At 44.2% G+C, this 16,780-nt stretch overlaps 1 protein-coding gene across 9 annotated transcripts in view; it reads right to left on the bottom strand.

Annotated features, from left to right (window-relative positions):
- Nucleotides 1–16,780, bottom strand: part of HECW1 (HECT, C2 and WW domain containing E3 ubiquitin protein ligase 1) — a 268,709-nt gene that overhangs the window by 96,226 nt on the left and 155,703 nt on the right. For 6 of the 9 annotated variants that reach the window (XM_055124933.1, XM_055124931.1, XM_055124932.1 and 3 more), the window contains 4 exons: nucleotides 10,996–11,138; nucleotides 7,811–7,911; nucleotides 4,773–5,918; nucleotides 239–340 (listed from right to left, as the gene is read on the bottom strand). In XM_055124933.1, coding sequence (XP_054980908.1) covers nucleotides 239–340; nucleotides 4,773–5,918; nucleotides 7,811–7,911; nucleotides 10,996–11,138 — 1,492 coding nt within the window. The remainder of the gene's footprint in view (nucleotides 1–238; nucleotides 341–4,772; nucleotides 5,919–7,810; nucleotides 7,912–10,995; nucleotides 11,139–16,780) is intronic. The other 3 variants (XM_055124934.1, XM_055124935.1, XM_055124936.1) reach the window with 3 other exon arrangements.

Below are 16,780 nucleotides of genomic sequence, written 5' to 3'. Positions count from 1 at the left end.
ATCTTATAGGGAAAGGATACTCTCCAATTTGAGTAGTTTGAGGGACACAGAAAACTCTTCAAGAACATATGCTGAAACCATTGTTCAAAAAGAACCACGCTCTTTATAGCAGGTATCATAATGATTTTGATATTAGTGCATGATATATAATTGGGTCTGAATGTCTATATACAGTACATACTGACCTGTTTTGACTTGATATGAAGAATTAAGACAGATTTTAAAAACTAAAGCTTACTTGGTGGAAGAGGCTCATCGATTGTTGGGTAGTGATGATGTTCAGGCCTCAAGGAAGGAAGCTGGCTTACTGGCTGGGAATTATGGAGTGTAATACATTCACCTATGAACAAGATAGTCAAGACATTCAGATTCATTCTTTTTTTGTGGCAATGGCATTTTTTTCTTAAAAAAAAAGCTTGAATGTAAAACTATAAGAAACAACCTTCAAAGAGTGGCAATCTATCCTTTGTGTCAGTCTGCTATATTTACAATCATTTATGAGGGAGAAAACAGGAAATTATTTTAAAACCACAGACTAAAATGTAGGATTAAAATCTGATTATGTAACCACATGAGTTTTCTTGGGAAGGTAGTATTGGAAAAGAAAATGCACATAACCTCATTCTAGCATAGCAAAAGAAACAGTTCTATTTGAGGGAAGTGCAGCATTTACAACCTCCCATAATTTCCTTAAATCTATGCAAAAATTACAACTTTTTGTTTGAATAGATTTCATCAGAGGACCATTAAGACTGTATTTCAGGGTTTGTGTGGGTGGGTGGGGGTGTGAATTAAAAAAATATGCCTTTCAAGATGGAAGTTAAGGAACTGATGGACCAAGAGTATCCCTGTAATATGGAAGCTCGGGGTTCAGTGTGGAGCCAAGTAGCTATGGAATATCCTGAGTTTTCTGAGGAAGAATCAGATTAAGCCAGTATGTTTTGGAAAGAGAAAAGGACAAGAGACAAATGAACTATACAAAAGGAAGAAAGACTGAGAGAAAAACTTGAAACACATAAGTGGAATAGAATAAGGAAGAAAATGGATAAGGAAAAATCTTAGAAATAAACATCTTGACAGAATACATGCCTTGGTAACTAGAGACAGAACAATTACAATGAACTGAGCAATTTTGAAATAGATGTCATTTGGTCCTGGTCATAGTGTGTACAAAGTGGCCATGTGGATAGCAGGCCTCCAGCACTTGACTGGTTTGGGTCACACAATCAGAGGCGATTGCTCTTGACCTTTGGAGGCCCACAAGGGCTCAGGCCAGGAGACAGAACTCCTTCTGCCTATACAATCTTAACTTTCTCATTAGAGCTGAAGTACTTCCCTCCATGACGACATAGATAGCAATATTCCATTAATCCTGGGTTAAAAAAGAGAACTGAAAGGCAGTGGTTAAGATCTTTGTGGGATCTCAAGCATATGTGAAAAGATGATTACTATTTCCTCACTCTAGATCCACAGAACTAATTAAATAAATAAGGAAACCATGTGAAATTTAACTAGCAGCTTCATATCTAGAGATAATTAGAAAATAAGATCACAGATGCATATGGAAATAAAGCTGTGCTTTAAAATGTTAAATATATAATATTGTCTCTTGTACAAACTATTCCATTGCTCAAATTCTTGTTTTTCTCTGATCCCCTAAGAAAAGTCAAGGAGCAACAGTACACATAAAAGAATGCAAGTAACATACTGAACTGACTCCTGTTTCAGAGATGAGTAGATAACACTCTGGTGTTTGTCCTTTTTCATGTGTGTGGAATAAAGAAGCAATGATACAGTTGGTATGTCACTAGCTGCTGTATTTTAAATTTAGTTTCTGGAAAAAGAATCTTACCTTGTCAAAATGAACTGAATCAATTAGATTAATTACTCCTCCAAGCTAGTAAACATTTGTTGCTGGCTAGGTTCATGGAGCTGACCCCATCTGCTTGCGAACCCCAAGCAAATGAAATGGTGTGACTGACACATGTCGGCCAATGAAATGGAATGGGTGCACATAAGCAGCAGGCAATCCTGTTCTGCACAAGGACACAGTTTCACATGATTATCTTTGCCTCACACACAAAGCAAGTGTTCAAAGTGCTAGAACTTCTGAGAAGGAAACATATATCTTCAAAAGTAATTTTTTTGGAATAACTCTTACTCTGTTAGAGGCTGAGTGCTTTATATGTATCACTTAATTTAATCTCTCCAACGGTGTTTGAAATAAATAGGATTGAATATATACTCAGGAGTCTGATTCTGGAATCTGAGCTCATCATCACAACATTATAATGCTTTTTATTCAACTGCAGATTGTTTTACAAAGAAGTTTATACTAAGGTTAAAAAAGGCTTCTATATGGAAGAACAAGCAAAAGTTAAAATATTTCCTATAAACTGCTATAGACAAGAGGCAAGATAGATGCAATGTGGTGCAACAGATATATACAGGTAGTATATACTGGCAGTTAGTGAAATATTTCACAATCTTAGAAGTTATGGTTAGGAGCCCATAGCCTATTATGAAAGAAGAGAGCATCAGCTTGGTGTTGCCAAAGTCCTTTCTTTGAGCATGTGCTCCTGGTAGTCTAGTGGCCTGTGAAGCCAGAAGGCATGCCACTGACACACTAGCCCTTTGAAAAGAAGGCTGGTTGCAAAATCCTATGTCGATGTATTTGCTTCCTGAGATCAACAGCCTCTCCCAGGAGTCTCCAGATCGTCCCTGTCACCACCAGAAGAATTAAGCATGTAGGTGTTTCCTAATCACTCATAGTTTTGAGTCTTAAGTGTTCACAAGCTTGGACATTTCTCTAAAACTGCTGTGCAAAGCACTTCATTGTAAGGTTAAGACATTTTCCTTTCTTCTCCTTTAAGTGTTTGGTTTCTCCCATTGAACTGTTTATTGATCAAGGGAATGGGTAATGTAAAAAAAAAAACACATGATTTTTACATAAACTCATGTTGAGTCAATTTTCAGTGAGTCATGTGTGACTCTCTCCAAACAGGGTTGACAAAATAATACATTCCAAAGGTATAATGGGCTGCCAAACTACAAATCTAACTTCATTTTAGAAACTGGATATAGATTTCAGTTTAAATTATTTAAATTATTCAATTATTTCATGATTTAAAATGTGAAAATATTTTTAAACACAAGTTTTTTAGTTAGAACAGTTTATTGATTTTTGCCTCTTATACTACCTAGTTCCTTAAAGAACAAAAATTATTAATCTCTGATTTCAAATACTCCTACCAGCTTCTAGTTGTGTCCTTTTAGTTCTGTTTCCAGAAATCTTCTGTTATACTTATTTAAAAATTTTCTGTCGTTACTGTTTGCCTTCTGTATGTTATCTGATGCCAATCTGGCTCAGAACAAAGTGGTGCATAAAACATCCTTGTTACAGAAGGAATCACCCTGCCCCCCTACTCTCTCATGAGTACCTCTCCAATTGTATGCCACTAGGTTCATTGTAAGTCAGTATTGCTTTCTTCTTTGAGTTTTTCTTTACCGACTTCCTTATCAATATGCTATTATTAATAAGTTAATTGTCCTTATATCCTTTATCCTATCCTTGCCTCTCTCCAAATTACGCACTGCTGAATATTTAAGATTTTTGTTTTTGTGCTTATTTTTGGTTCCAAGAAAAACTGTGTAAATTCCAGACAGACTTGGGTTAGGAGAACACAACATAAATAACAGCTCATTCTGGCCCTTGGTGAATTTACAATTCAGAGACAATGCCATCAGTTTGTAGGCTATTTCAAAAGTAGAAAAGTATAATTTACATTTTACTCTTTAAAATCAGAGGATTATTTCATATTTAATGTCTTCCCACTTTTTTCCCTGTTTCACTGTCAACTCAGTGGAAGATGGTTCCCAATTCTGAATAAGGAAAAGCAATTTAATTTACATGACTCCACTGTCCTAAGAAAGAACATTTCCTGAAACAACGTGATTGATGTATTTATAGTGCTCCTCTCTTCCATTAGCCAAAACAGACAAACCACCAAACCCAAACAAACCAAACAACAGACAAAACCAACAAGACCTAGAATTGAGCTGACAGAAATAGACAAACGGGTGTAGGCTACACATACCATGTGAACACTGGCTAGTTAAATTCTAAAACTTAAAATTTATTTAAAAGGGTAAAATAAATGTTTATGCTTTGTTAACGTCTACTGCTAACCTTTGATATCGGGGGAGGCCTGCAGCTAAATCTCATCCTCCCTTGGACAACGCTCTTTCCTACTGAGCTTGTGCTGCTGGTCTTGTCCACCAGGAGGCTAGCGTGGACACTCGCCAGCTCCAGGAGGCTAGCGTGGACACTCGCAGCTCCAGGAGGCTGGCGTGAACACTCGCCAGCTCCAGGAGGCTAGTGTGGACATTCGCCAGCTCCAGGAGGCCGGCGTGGACACTCGCAGCTCCAGGAGGCTGGCGTGGACACTCGCCAGCTCCAGGAGGCTGGCGTGGGCACTCGCAGCTCCAGGAGGCTGGCGTGGACACTCGCCAGCTCCAGGAGGCCGGCGTGGACACTCGCGGCTCCAGGAGGCCGGCGTGGGCACTCGCCAGCTCCAGGAGGCTGGCGTGGGCACTCGCCAGCTCCAAGAGGCTGGCGTGGACACTCGCAGCTCCAGAGAGCTGCTTAGCAGAGCACACGTGCTCCTGCGCCCTCCTGTGTCCACGGGGGACGCCTAGCTTCGATACTTACACACAGACACGCCTACGTGCACCCGCTCCTAGCCTCCCTCTGACCGAGTCTGAGATCTAACCTTCTCTCCGACTGCTCGGCCCTGCCAGGGGGGACTCCAGACCTTCGGCGGCCGTGGCCGAGGGGCCGGCGGGCCAGGGGGCCGCGCCGCCGCCGGGCTCCTGCTCCAGCTCCGGGCTCTGCATGGAGTCGGGCACCGACTCGAAGGCGCTGTTCTCCTCGTCGTCGTCGTCCTGGGACGAGAAGACGGTGCTCTCGGAGATCTTGGCGCTGTCCACGGAGGAGAAGCGCGTGTGGCTGGCGAAGCGGCTGCCGTGGTGGCACGAGGGGCTGTAGCACGAGGCGCTGTAGCACGAGGAGCTGTAGCAGGACGTGCTGTAGCAGGACGAGCTGTGGCACGACGGGCTGCAGCACGACGCGTCGCAGGCCTCGCAGCGGGGCCCGGCGCCCGGCCGCGGGCTCCAGTCGCCCTCGCTGCCCGCGCCGGCCGGCGGCTCGGCGGCCACCGTGTCGCCCTCGCTGGGCGCCTCCTTGTCGGACGCGTCCTTGAGCGTGGGCTCGTCTTCCGGGCCGTCGTCGTCGGCGTGGCCCTGCGCCGAGGGCAGGCTGTGCAGCAGCGTGTGGATGCGCAGGTAGTGGGTGCGCGGGGTCTCGGGGTCGCCGCAGGCCGAGGCGATGACCGTCTCCAGCTCGGACACGGGCAGCGAGCAGGGCCGGCACTTCCTCTTGGCGGCGGCGCGGGGCGGCGCGTCCTGGCCGGGCCCCGGGCCCCTCTGGCCGCCCGGCTCCTCGGGCTCGGGCTCCCCGGGCTCGGGCTCCCCGGGCTCCCCGGGCTCCGGCTCTCCGCCCGGCTCAGCCGCGCTGCCCGGGCCGGCCTCGCCCGGCTCCTCGGCGCCGTCGGCCGGGCTCGCGGGCGGCTCCTCGGCGCTCTCGGGCGGCTGCTCGGCGCCGTCGGCCGGGCTCGCGGGCGGCTGCTCGGCGCCCTCCGCGCTCTCGGCCGGGCTCGCGGGCGGCTGCTCGGCGCGCTCGGCGCCCTGGGCCGGGGCCGCCTCCGCCGCCTCCGCCGCCTCCGCCGCCGCCTCCGCGCGCGCCTCCGGCTCCGGCTCCCCGTCCGGCCCGGGGCCCCGCTCCGCTCCCGCCGCCTCCGCGCCGCTCTCGAGGCCGCCGGCCGCCTCGGGCTCGGCGCTCAGCGACAGCTCCTCGTCATCTGCGGGTGAAAAGAGCGCGCAGGTGAACCCCCGGCCAGGTGGGCGGCAGGTGACCCGATGGGCAGAATTCTGTGGGAACTGGTAACAGAGACCCCAGCCCCGACGCCGCCCGGACAACTCCCGTGCAAACCGGGAGTCGAGCTCAGTAGACCTGGAGAACGCGGAGGAGGGTGAGGAGCGGAGGTCAGGGATGGGGACAGGGAGGGACATGGGGGCAGGCGGGCGGCGGGGGGCCTTGGCCCATGGTGGAGGCGTGGCGTAGCCGCTCTGCGACTGTAAATCAAGGGCCTCAACAGTACTGTACACTATGATACCTCAATTAAAATGTTTTACAGTGATTCTATCCCAGGCTTCAAAGGAATTCACTTTGTGAATTCACTTTTGATTTTTAAAAATGTTGAGCTGCTCAGCAGCATCTGGTACCTGGATGGCTTCAGAAACAGGTGGGCAGTACAGTTCTCTACTGATCACAAGCAGGCTTATTCCTAAAAAAACGTGTACCCCGGCTGGCAGGATGGGCAAGTCCGGTCTTAGGCAACTGGACAATGGTTTCAACTACCGTCATTCAGTACCTCGGGCTGGAAGGTTTCCAAAATTTAATTTAGGGAAAAGAAAAACAAGTTCTCCAAACCGAATAACTATGTAGCAGCAACTGTAGTTTACTCTGCTCTCCCCCAGCTGCTCTGCTGGATTTCTGCCAGATGTGAATTTCTGATTTCAGGCACTGGTCAATAGACTCTTCAAATGAAAACAATCTGTCTGGTAGACTGTAAAGCTCTGGTGTTCTTGATGCTACACTGAAGAGTGAATTTCACTCTTAAAATGGATACTATAAAAGGGTAAGGTGGGGAAGTTTCTTGCACCTGAATTATATGTATACTGGGCATTAAAAAGTACAGATGGGGTTTAGCATATAAGCAGTAATAAACTCCAGAGTGTTCTCAGAACCTCAATAGATCTAACAGAAATTCATAAATGTGGCCCGTATTTGGTGCTTTGGTAGTTGTTGGAGGTGCAGTGACTATATATATATATATATATATATATATATATATATATATATATACACATATATATATAAAGCATAAGCACTAATACTTGTTGTCATGCCACTTCATCTACAATAAAAATAAGCAAGCTAATAAATAAATGTGACCCAGGAGGACCAAACAATTCTCAGAGTGATCTACACTTAACAGATGGGAGATCTGAAGAAAAGCATAGTGTAATTATGAGAAGTATCATCATTCTTATTTAGAAATAAGGTTTCTTTGTTTGGGGGCCACTACTAGCAGTGCTCAGGGACTTGATATTTGGGGGTCACTCCTCAGTTATACTTGGGGATTACGCAGTACTAGCGTCCAAACCCAGTCCTCCAACATGAGACGCTTGTACAGCAGTACAGCCCTTTGTACTGTCTATGAAAGAGTTTTTACTACAAAAACTGAACACTGGGAGCTGTCTAATTATTATAGCTCTTATTTCCCCCTAATATTATAAAACTATTGAATAAAAATGTTCTTTGACAATATGATATATCCATTTACTTATGTTTCTTATATATTCATTCACTCATATAAGCAATAATTATCTACTGAGTAGTTTTTATATGGGCACTAATAGTAAAATGACAAATTATATATGGCTTCCTACTCATGTTGATCTCATTGCCAATCCCCATTCCATTATGTAACCCTCACCAGAATGAAAATGAGCCTCTTAATCAAAGGAAGGGACCACAACCTGGATTTTATAACAGATCACTGGATTCTGGGCCTCCAGTGTAGAAAACAGAATCACAAAACCTAGCACATGTCTGGAGAGAGCCATGGTTACTGTATGAGAGAAAGGAACGAGGCTAGTCCAGACATGAGGTTCATGATGAAAATACCTGGGTGGATGGAGGAAGTGATCTCAAATCGGAATTGCAGCTGTCCACTCACATGATCTGTTGGAAGCCTTCGACCAAGTGTGTAGCTGACCACTCTGTCCCTGGAAGGAAATAAGCACCATAATTCATCTGGTCAATAACTCTTCTGCTAAGAATGATGTAAGTGTGCTTTCTATGCTAGCGGGTGAGGGTGGCAAGATCAGGGAGGCTAACAGGGGGTCCTAAGATGAGATAGTCCTAAGGTAAAGGTACCTATAATTGACAGCAATGAGAAGCTTCAAGTAAATCCTCATTAAATAATATAAAGCAAGTGTCCGGAAGCTATAGCTCATGGAACAAATCTGGTTTACCAACTGGTTATTATACAGCCATGCGTTTTTCACATTTTAAAATGCTTGTAGTATGTGACACATATAAGTTATCTAAAATTAAAATTTTAGTTTCCACAAATCTGTTTTATTGGAAAGGGGTTATGCATATCCACTTTCTTATTGTCTATGGCAGCTCTCACACTATCATGGTGAAGCCAGGATATTGAAACAATGAGTGAGTTACCTACAAAACTGAGATATTTTCTTTCAGAGAAAGTTTCTGATTTGTTTTTGTTTGTTTGTTTTTCTGATTTGTTTTTTAAAACTAATCAGTCCATGAACAAACAAGGATGTGGATATCTTTTACTCGTTTTTCCTGTGTAGGCAAGAAAGATATCCTGAATCCAAAAACTAGTTGATATCAGAGGAAGCCCCAGACAAAAGAGTAGATTGATTAAACTTTGCATTTGTGCTTTCCAGTGTCTTCTTTCCCTTGCTTCTTACTCATGTAGTGAGCAAATGCTTTTTAGCCTGTGCCATATAAAAAGGGCTCCAGTTGCTACAAAGCATTACAATAGATTCTGCTCTTAGATGGCTTTCATCCAACTGGAGTATTGGGCAAGACCACGAAGAAATGGCAGATGAACAGGGTTAGAGGACCTCAAGGAAGACAGAGTGACTGGCCAAGGGATGAATGATAGAGAAGCACCAAAGCACTGAGATGAGCATGTGCATGTGCCCAGAGAGGACAGAGCAAATATCTGAGAGTAGAGAAATGCTTCTGCAGATGGAACGCAGGGCTCCCTAAGCCACAGATACAGATGGACAGATTTCCCATTATAGATTTTGAGGGCAGAGGGAAGCTGCAGTTTGAGGTGGATGTGCGTCCCGAGGTTCCTCTGTGTCCCTGGTCTGAATAGTCTGAATAGCTTCCATAGCCTTGCCCAATTGGGATATCTCTATCCCAAAGAGGGATGAAGGCATTTTGCAGTACTGAAAAAGTGGTCTTCAAGGGCTGTGAAACGCAATAGACATCAGAAGGAAGAGGTTCTCCCCCTGACTCAAGGTATTGCCTGTCACTCCCTAAGGAGTATGAGAGAATAGGACTTCTAACAACTGCTGTTGCTTCTGCTTGCACAGAGTTTAAGCACAAGCATAACTGATGCTTGTTACCAGGAGGCAAAAACATTATGAAAGATCATAGTTCTGATATAGGAGACCCTTTCCTATGTCAGTTGCCTGCTGTTACCCACAGGAGGAAGTAGGGGACCTGCAAAGCAGGATAACTGGGTAGAGGAATAAGATAGTAGTTTTGGCTTTTGAAAGAGCTCATCATGGAAAGGCAAGTATGTTTATTTCTGAGGCTGTAGTGAGCAGAGAAGATCAATTCATCTTAGCAGACACCACTGAATCTCTAATTTCTGTAAACAAGGAGAGGGCTTGGTGATAGGACATAAGTAATCCACTTTATGTCCTCCAGCCCACTGCCTGGCAGAGGTATTAGTCAGCTGAGAGTATAGACACTAGGGCAAGGATAAGAGGAATAAAAAGTGTGAATTAACCATAAATTATCCCAAGGACTTCTGCAGGTTTCAGAAGAGGGCATGGGGGGCTTTGGAGAGAAACCAGTGAAGGTCTGAACCCTGCTGCATCTCAGCCAGTCTCTACTACTCACAAGGCTTATGCTCCTGTAATGTTTATCTATCCTAAGACTTCACTGTTCATTTGGAAGAATGGTGAGAATGCTTAAATTATAAAGTACTATGAAGATTAAATAATGATGATCACAAGAAATACGAGTCCTATATAAAACTCCAGCTATGTCCCAGGAACTGCCATACAGTATATTGGTACCTTATTTGTTTAATCGCTACAGTCATAAATGGAAAATGAACATTTCTATAGTTGATATCTTACTGTGCTTGACACAGTTTTGTGATTCCATTTATATCAGATTGATTTGTCTTAAGATTGAACAGCACTGTCTTTAGATACACAGCTACATACATGCTAAATGGTACTAATTAAATCTACTTATGATGGCCATTCATTAATGGAGTGAATTCTATTCCATTCCAATCAATTCCATTCTATTTCAATGTCCCACTGAAAACCCCAGAACAAGATACTTGTAAATTCTTCCAAACTGTTCTCATCCCTTTGCCATAATCTTATTGGTATTTTTGTGTTGCATACATTTATAGTCAGAGAGCTATACCTAATGTTTTTAAATATAGTTGCTACAGGGAAATATATACTTTGATAAGGATTTTCATCTGTCAGAATTTCATTTAATAATAAAAAAGAATGAATATAATGTAAAAGACATGGAAACATACACAGTACAACTGAATACTGCCAGAGATAAATTATTGTTCCACTATAATTATTATAAACTTTCATACATATTATATGGCATTTTCTATAAATACCATTGTTTCTTAAAGAACTATACTCTAATGGTCCAGAATTTTGTCTTATTATGGAAATGTTGGAAATTATTAAATTATAGACACTCAACATAGGCATACAAAATAAATAATATTCCTTGTAGCAAAACATTTTTATATTTTTTCCCATATAGATAACTGCTTTGATGACACAACATGCTGCTTTGATGACACAACATTGTATCATAGGCTTTTAAACATCTTGCATTAGTAACCAGATACATAAACAAGGGGTAAAGGAAAGAAATGTGGTGTTAGTTTAATTAAATGTTGTGGCTTAAACAACATAACTGATGGGGAAAGCCCACTGACAGTTAACACTATCACTTTAGTTTGAATCTCTGTAAGACTGTCTCTCTTTGCAGTTACAGGCCTGTCTTGGGCATGTCCTGCTGAAGCCTAATGATGCTGAGTCACAGTTTACCCTATTGCATGTCTTTCCAGGAGTCTCTGGACAGGCATCGACAGCTTTCCCAAGAATCGCTTGATGATGGGGCGGCTCTTGGCAAACTTGTCTTTCACCTCAATTTCCAGCACATCAGTGGGCAAGGACACGAAGCTGAATTGCTGCAACAAAATATCATATAGATTAATCAATGAGAGATGTGAGAATGGGCTCATTTCCAACTCTCTTGTCTTAGATGATAGCTGTATCTTAATCTAGCTCTATCTCTACATATGTATCTATATATCACCATCTATACAGAGAAAAGAGACATATCTGAAGGTTATAGAAATACTGTGAGCTCTGTTTATTCATTAAAATGAAGTACTTAAAAAATAAGGTTATTCTGGGGCCGGAGCGATAGCACAGCGGGGAGGGCGTTTGCCTTGCACGCGGCCGACCCGGGTTCGATCCCCGGCATCCCATATGGTCCCCCAAGCACTGCCAGGAGCAATTCCTGAGTGCAGAGCCAGGAGTAACCCCTGAGCATCGCTGGGTGTGACCCAAAAAGAAAAAAAAATAATAAGGTTATTCTGTTCTTTTGGATTGAACTAATGAAGTCAATTGGCCTTAAAGAGTCACCTTATCTGACCTGGGCTAAATTTCACAAATATGAATGGATTCACAATTGTGTTGCCAGGGAATTATTTCATGGAACTCTGTTAGAATTTACAAACTTTGAAATTTCCTTGTATCTTTATTTTTTGCAGGGGCATGGGCATGTGGCATACATCCAGAAGTGCCCAGGGCTTTCTCCTGGCTCTGTTCTCTAGGGTCACTTCCAGTGGGTAACCACATGTGGTACAAAGAATCACAGCTTCTTATACTGTCTCTCTAGCTCACTGTATCTTTACTTCTAATACCTAAGGTGCACTTCAAATTCACATCTCACTCTTGCAAGCTGGAAGGTAGGAAGGTCCCTGTAATTGGGAAAAAGTATTTAAAACCTAAACCAGCCCAAAGGCATGAAGACCTCTGACACAAAAGATCCATCTCTGGACCCTGAAAAAAAAAACAGTGATGTGTAAAATTCCAGGTCCAAGCAGGATTCCTGAGAGGAAGGTGGTGGGAAGGAGAGGCTCCACCAATGAAACTAAGTCCATAGGGATAATATCAAAAGAAGACAGTCAGCTGCTGCCACTGCTGCTGCATTTATGTCCCACATGACTGACCATGGGTCTACATCCTGGGCCACTACATTTCAAAATATATCACCTCATAAAGTCACAGAATTCACTATAAAGACTATACATCCTTTTATCATACACAATTCCTCCGCCCCTCTTGGAAAGCCCGGCAAACTACTGAGAGTATCTCGCCCACACGGCAGAGCCTGGCAAGCTACCCCTGGCGTAGTCGATATGCCAAAAACAGTAACAAAAGTCTCACAATGGAGACGTTACTGGTGCCCGCTCGAGCAAATTGATGAGCAATGGGATGACAGTAATACAGTGATCATTCACAATTGGGCACAGTGATGGAGGCAGGTAGATGTGAGGATGCCTGAATGAATTCTTGGGGATTAATAAAACCAAGATGGGATTTAAAGGAGTTACTCTGTCACTAGTCCTAAAGCATTGAAAAGCATTACGGCCAGACAGACTTTGTGGACACAGAAACTGAGGGCTGATAAGACCTTAACTGGTGCCAGCACAGGCTCCAGAAAGATGCTTTAGCAGGAACAAAGGGTTATGATAAGGACGTGAGTTGTGGACCAAGTTATAAGTACTTACTCTTGGTAACACCATAGAATGGACTCTATTTCCACAGAAAGTTCCATGGGAGGAAGGGGGTGGAGGACTGCAGTTTGGAAGAAAACACATAAAGCCAACCTTGAAAAAAAGCAAGTGGTGCTTCCCACTATTCTGGGTGGTAGCCCGCATGCATCACCTGATGTGCTCTCCCCTTTGGAGAACCAGTGTTCTCTTTTGAATGTTCTCTCTCTCTCTCTGTCTCTCTCTCTGTCTCACACACACACACACACACACACATCTCACTCTCTCTCTTTCCCTCATCATGATCTTTCTGCCTTTACCATTTGCCTCCTTTTGAAAATTTTTCCTGTGGGATATAGTCCTCCTAATGAAACCGCAAGGTTAGGGTAGTTTAGGTCTTTCATAATAAAAGAAGGCAAAAAAATATGCAGCCACAGGCAAGCAAACATTAGTGAGGGGAAACAGAACAGATTAGGATCTTCTTGATGTAGAAGGCAACACAGGTAAAAGTAGAAAAGGAAATTGTTGATTGGGTGTGTGAAATATCCCCGCCTCTGCTCTGAGTGTACCAGCTGAATTCTGATGTACTTACCAACTGTCCTAATGTCACTGTCAACTTAAACAGTGACTTGCACGTTTGTATTGAGATTGGTTGAATAAATGGCCAGCCTGTGTGCTCACTGATAACTGTTCAGGTGACCCTAAAGCTTGGTCAGTCCTTGGTGTGTATGTGAGTTTGTTTATCTCATTCTCTGTGACCGGCCAAGCAGACCAGGGGTTTAAAAAACTTCAGTAAAACCCACAACATTGTGATCACCCCAGTGTAATCCAGAGAATAGGAAGGAAACACTGCAGAGAAGTGACCTGTGAAGTTTGCCAAGTATTATGAAGTTAGTGTGGTGCCAGCCAGCTCTTAGATATCTCAAGGTGAGAAAGTGAAGCTATACTGAAAGGGTTCATAGCCACAGAAGAAAGGAACTGAAAATGTCAGCAAGAAATGGAAAACTCACTGAGCTGAGCTTAGAGCAAGAGAATTATGTTTGAGTACTTAAAGCTCTTGGCACTGCTTCTGGGCGGATATTCAGACTATCACGTCATTATAATTATTATCTATCTGACAGTATTGCCCTTGGTTTCCAGATCATGGCAGCTTTGAATTACAAATCTGGGAAACACTAGGATGTATTTTGAAGAGAAATACATACCAAAATAGGATAGTTTGCCCTGAAGTTATGTTAACTTGGTCCTTAATAAAGATGACTTTTCTGAGATCGCATGTCTTTCTCTACCAGAAGGGAGCATAACATGATGCTTGCCATAACCATGCCACCGAACCCCATGCAGGGCTGTTTCACTCGGGGTGCCCTGGAGGGGGGCAGTGAGACACCTCCCCTCCCCGAAGGACCCAGCCCCAGCAGCAGAAAACCTCCAGAACCCAGTCGCCATCATGCTCATGGCCACTGCACACACTCAGGCTGAGTCTCACCCATGAGTGAATCTCCAGTAAAATCCAGGTATGCAGGACTCTGTGGCTGAGAACTCTGGGTTCAATGGGATGGGGAATGGAGATCTTTCACCCATACCCCCCTTTCTCCGGCGACTCAGCAATCATGCCCATAAACCACCTCTGGCTGGTGCATGTCCTTCTCTCCCAGAAGGGAGCATAACATGATGCTCAACATAATCATGCTGCTGGATCCCGGGCCAGGCTGTTTCACTTGGGGTATCCCAGAGAGGGGCGGGTGAAATCTGGCCCTGCCCCAGGGGACCCAGCCCCGGCAGCCAAAACCTCCAAAACCAAGCCATTGTCTACTCACAGCGAATCTCCACATGCTTGGGCCAAGGCTCACCCATGTGTGAATCTATTCCTGAACCACATGGCCACAATCATGGCAGCACAATATTCAAACCACACACCCTACCTATATTCCATGATTACTGCACCACATTTGATAGGGTCAAATAGGAGGCAACCAATCTTAGAAGAAAATATACATTTTTTAACAGATACATATATATACATATATGTATATATAAACATATAAACTATATAGCACACAAGGTGAACCTTTAACAACGTGTTAGTGATATCACTTGTATCACTTGTCATCCCGTTGTTCGCTGATTTGTTCGAGCGGGTGCCAGTAATGTTTCCATTCATCCCTGTCGCGTGCTAGTGTAGCCCAATGATATCTGCTTGCTACAGGAACATGAAGAGCCTCAAACCATTCATTCCTTCTCAAGAAGGTCGAGAAGTCCGACCTTCTCATAGGTGGGCAGCCACATGGTCTTTTGACGTCCCATGGAATCTAGTGGATAACAGCTCTAGTCCAGCGGTCATCTCTGAATCGCATTACGTGTCCAGCCCATCTGATTTTCTATGCCTTGGCAAATGAGACAGCTCCCTGATTCTTGATCGTCGACAGAAGTCAGAACTCTGGATTCTTTCTCTCACTAAAGTGAAACGTGATACTCCTAGCATAGCTCTTTCAATTCCTCTTTGGGAGACCCAAATAGCGTTCTCATCCTGTTTGCATAGGGCCCAGGTCTCTGAGGCATATGTTAGTGCAGGGAAGAATGGTGGAGTCGAAGAGATGTGCCTGGAACCAGAGGTTCTTCATCCTCTTAACCACTTCTTCGATGCTCTTGAAGGCATTCCACGCCACTGTCCTCCTGCGCAGTTCAGGTGCCAGGTGATTTGTCATGTTGAGTTCTCGACCTAGGTACACATAACTGCTGCATTCGGAGATGTTTGTTCTGTTGAGGGCAAATGGAACATCAGGAACTAGTCCGTTTCTCATGAACATTGTCTTCGTGAGATTCACTGCAATCCAACCTTTCCACAATCATGGTCGAAGCTGGTCAGCATTTGTGCCACTTGGCTGATATTTGGTGTTATTAGAACGATGTCATCAGCAAAGTGGAGGTGGTGTAGTTGCCAACTATCTATCTTCACTTCCATTCCTTCCCATTCCAGTCATCGCATGATGTTCTCGAGGGTGGCACTGAAGAGTTTAAGTGAAATGGTGTGGCCCTGCCAAACCCCTCCCTTTAAGTCAATGATCACTTCTTTGTAGAATGGTGAGATCCTGGTGGTAAATCTGTAACACAGTTCGTGGAGAATCCTGATGTACTGAGTTTGAACACCTATTTGTCTAAGGCTTCGATGACTGCTTCAGTCTCAACAGAATTAAAGGCCTTTAAATCAATGAAGTTAGACAGAGCGGCATCCTGAACTCTCATGAAACCTCAATGAGCTTGGTCACCATGTGGATATGGTCAATCATGCTGAATCCTTTTTGAAACCCGGCTTGCTCACATGGTTGTCCTTCATCTAGTGTTCTGCCAATCCTACTCAGGATTACTTGAATAACTTGTAGACAGCGGACAACAGGCAGATCTGGCAATAGTTGCCAATGTCGTGCATGTCTCCCTTCTTGTACAACAGGACAGTCCTGCTGGTCTTCCACTGGGATGGAACCTAGCATTCAGACAAGTAGCGTGTGAAGAGCTGAGCCAGTGTATTGACGAGTACTGGCAGCAGATTCTTCAGGTGTTTGAGTCTGACCTTGTCTGGACCGGGTGCTATACGCTCTTTACCGACGAAATGGCATGTCGGATTTTGGAAAGGAGAATACTGGGAACAACATATCCATCCTGCAGAATTTGGTATGTGGGTAGGTGGCCATGGCCATCGAAGAGATCTGAGTAGAAGTTGTGGATAACCTTTTTCCATTGCCTGGCAGATCCACCAGGATGTAGGAGGGCAGCCATCTTGGTCTTATAGTTGGCGAAGGACAGACGTATGTTGCGAATACTTTTCCCAGCTTCTGCCCCATCGGCCAACACTGCTGTTCTTCTCTCTTTGAGGTCTTCCTTTATCACTTCTCTGCACAGTGTTGCAAGCCCAGACATTACCTTGTGATTGCCTGAGGCTCGTGCCAGACCATGTTGGCAAATGAGAGTTTCCGAAGACAGGTGACTTTTTGTGTCTTTCTCTCTCTCTGCATTCCTCGCACAATCATGGAGGTTGTATTCCTCGTAGATGT

The sequence above is a fragment of the Sorex araneus genome, chromosome 2, assembly GCF_027595985.1.
Source record: "Sorex araneus isolate mSorAra2 chromosome 2, mSorAra2.pri, whole genome shotgun sequence".
In the NCBI taxonomy this organism is placed as follows: domain Eukaryota; kingdom Metazoa; phylum Chordata; class Mammalia; order Eulipotyphla; family Soricidae; genus Sorex; species Sorex araneus.
The sequence above is the reverse complement of the archived record's forward strand: the minus strand, read 5'-3'. Positions and strand labels throughout refer to the sequence as shown.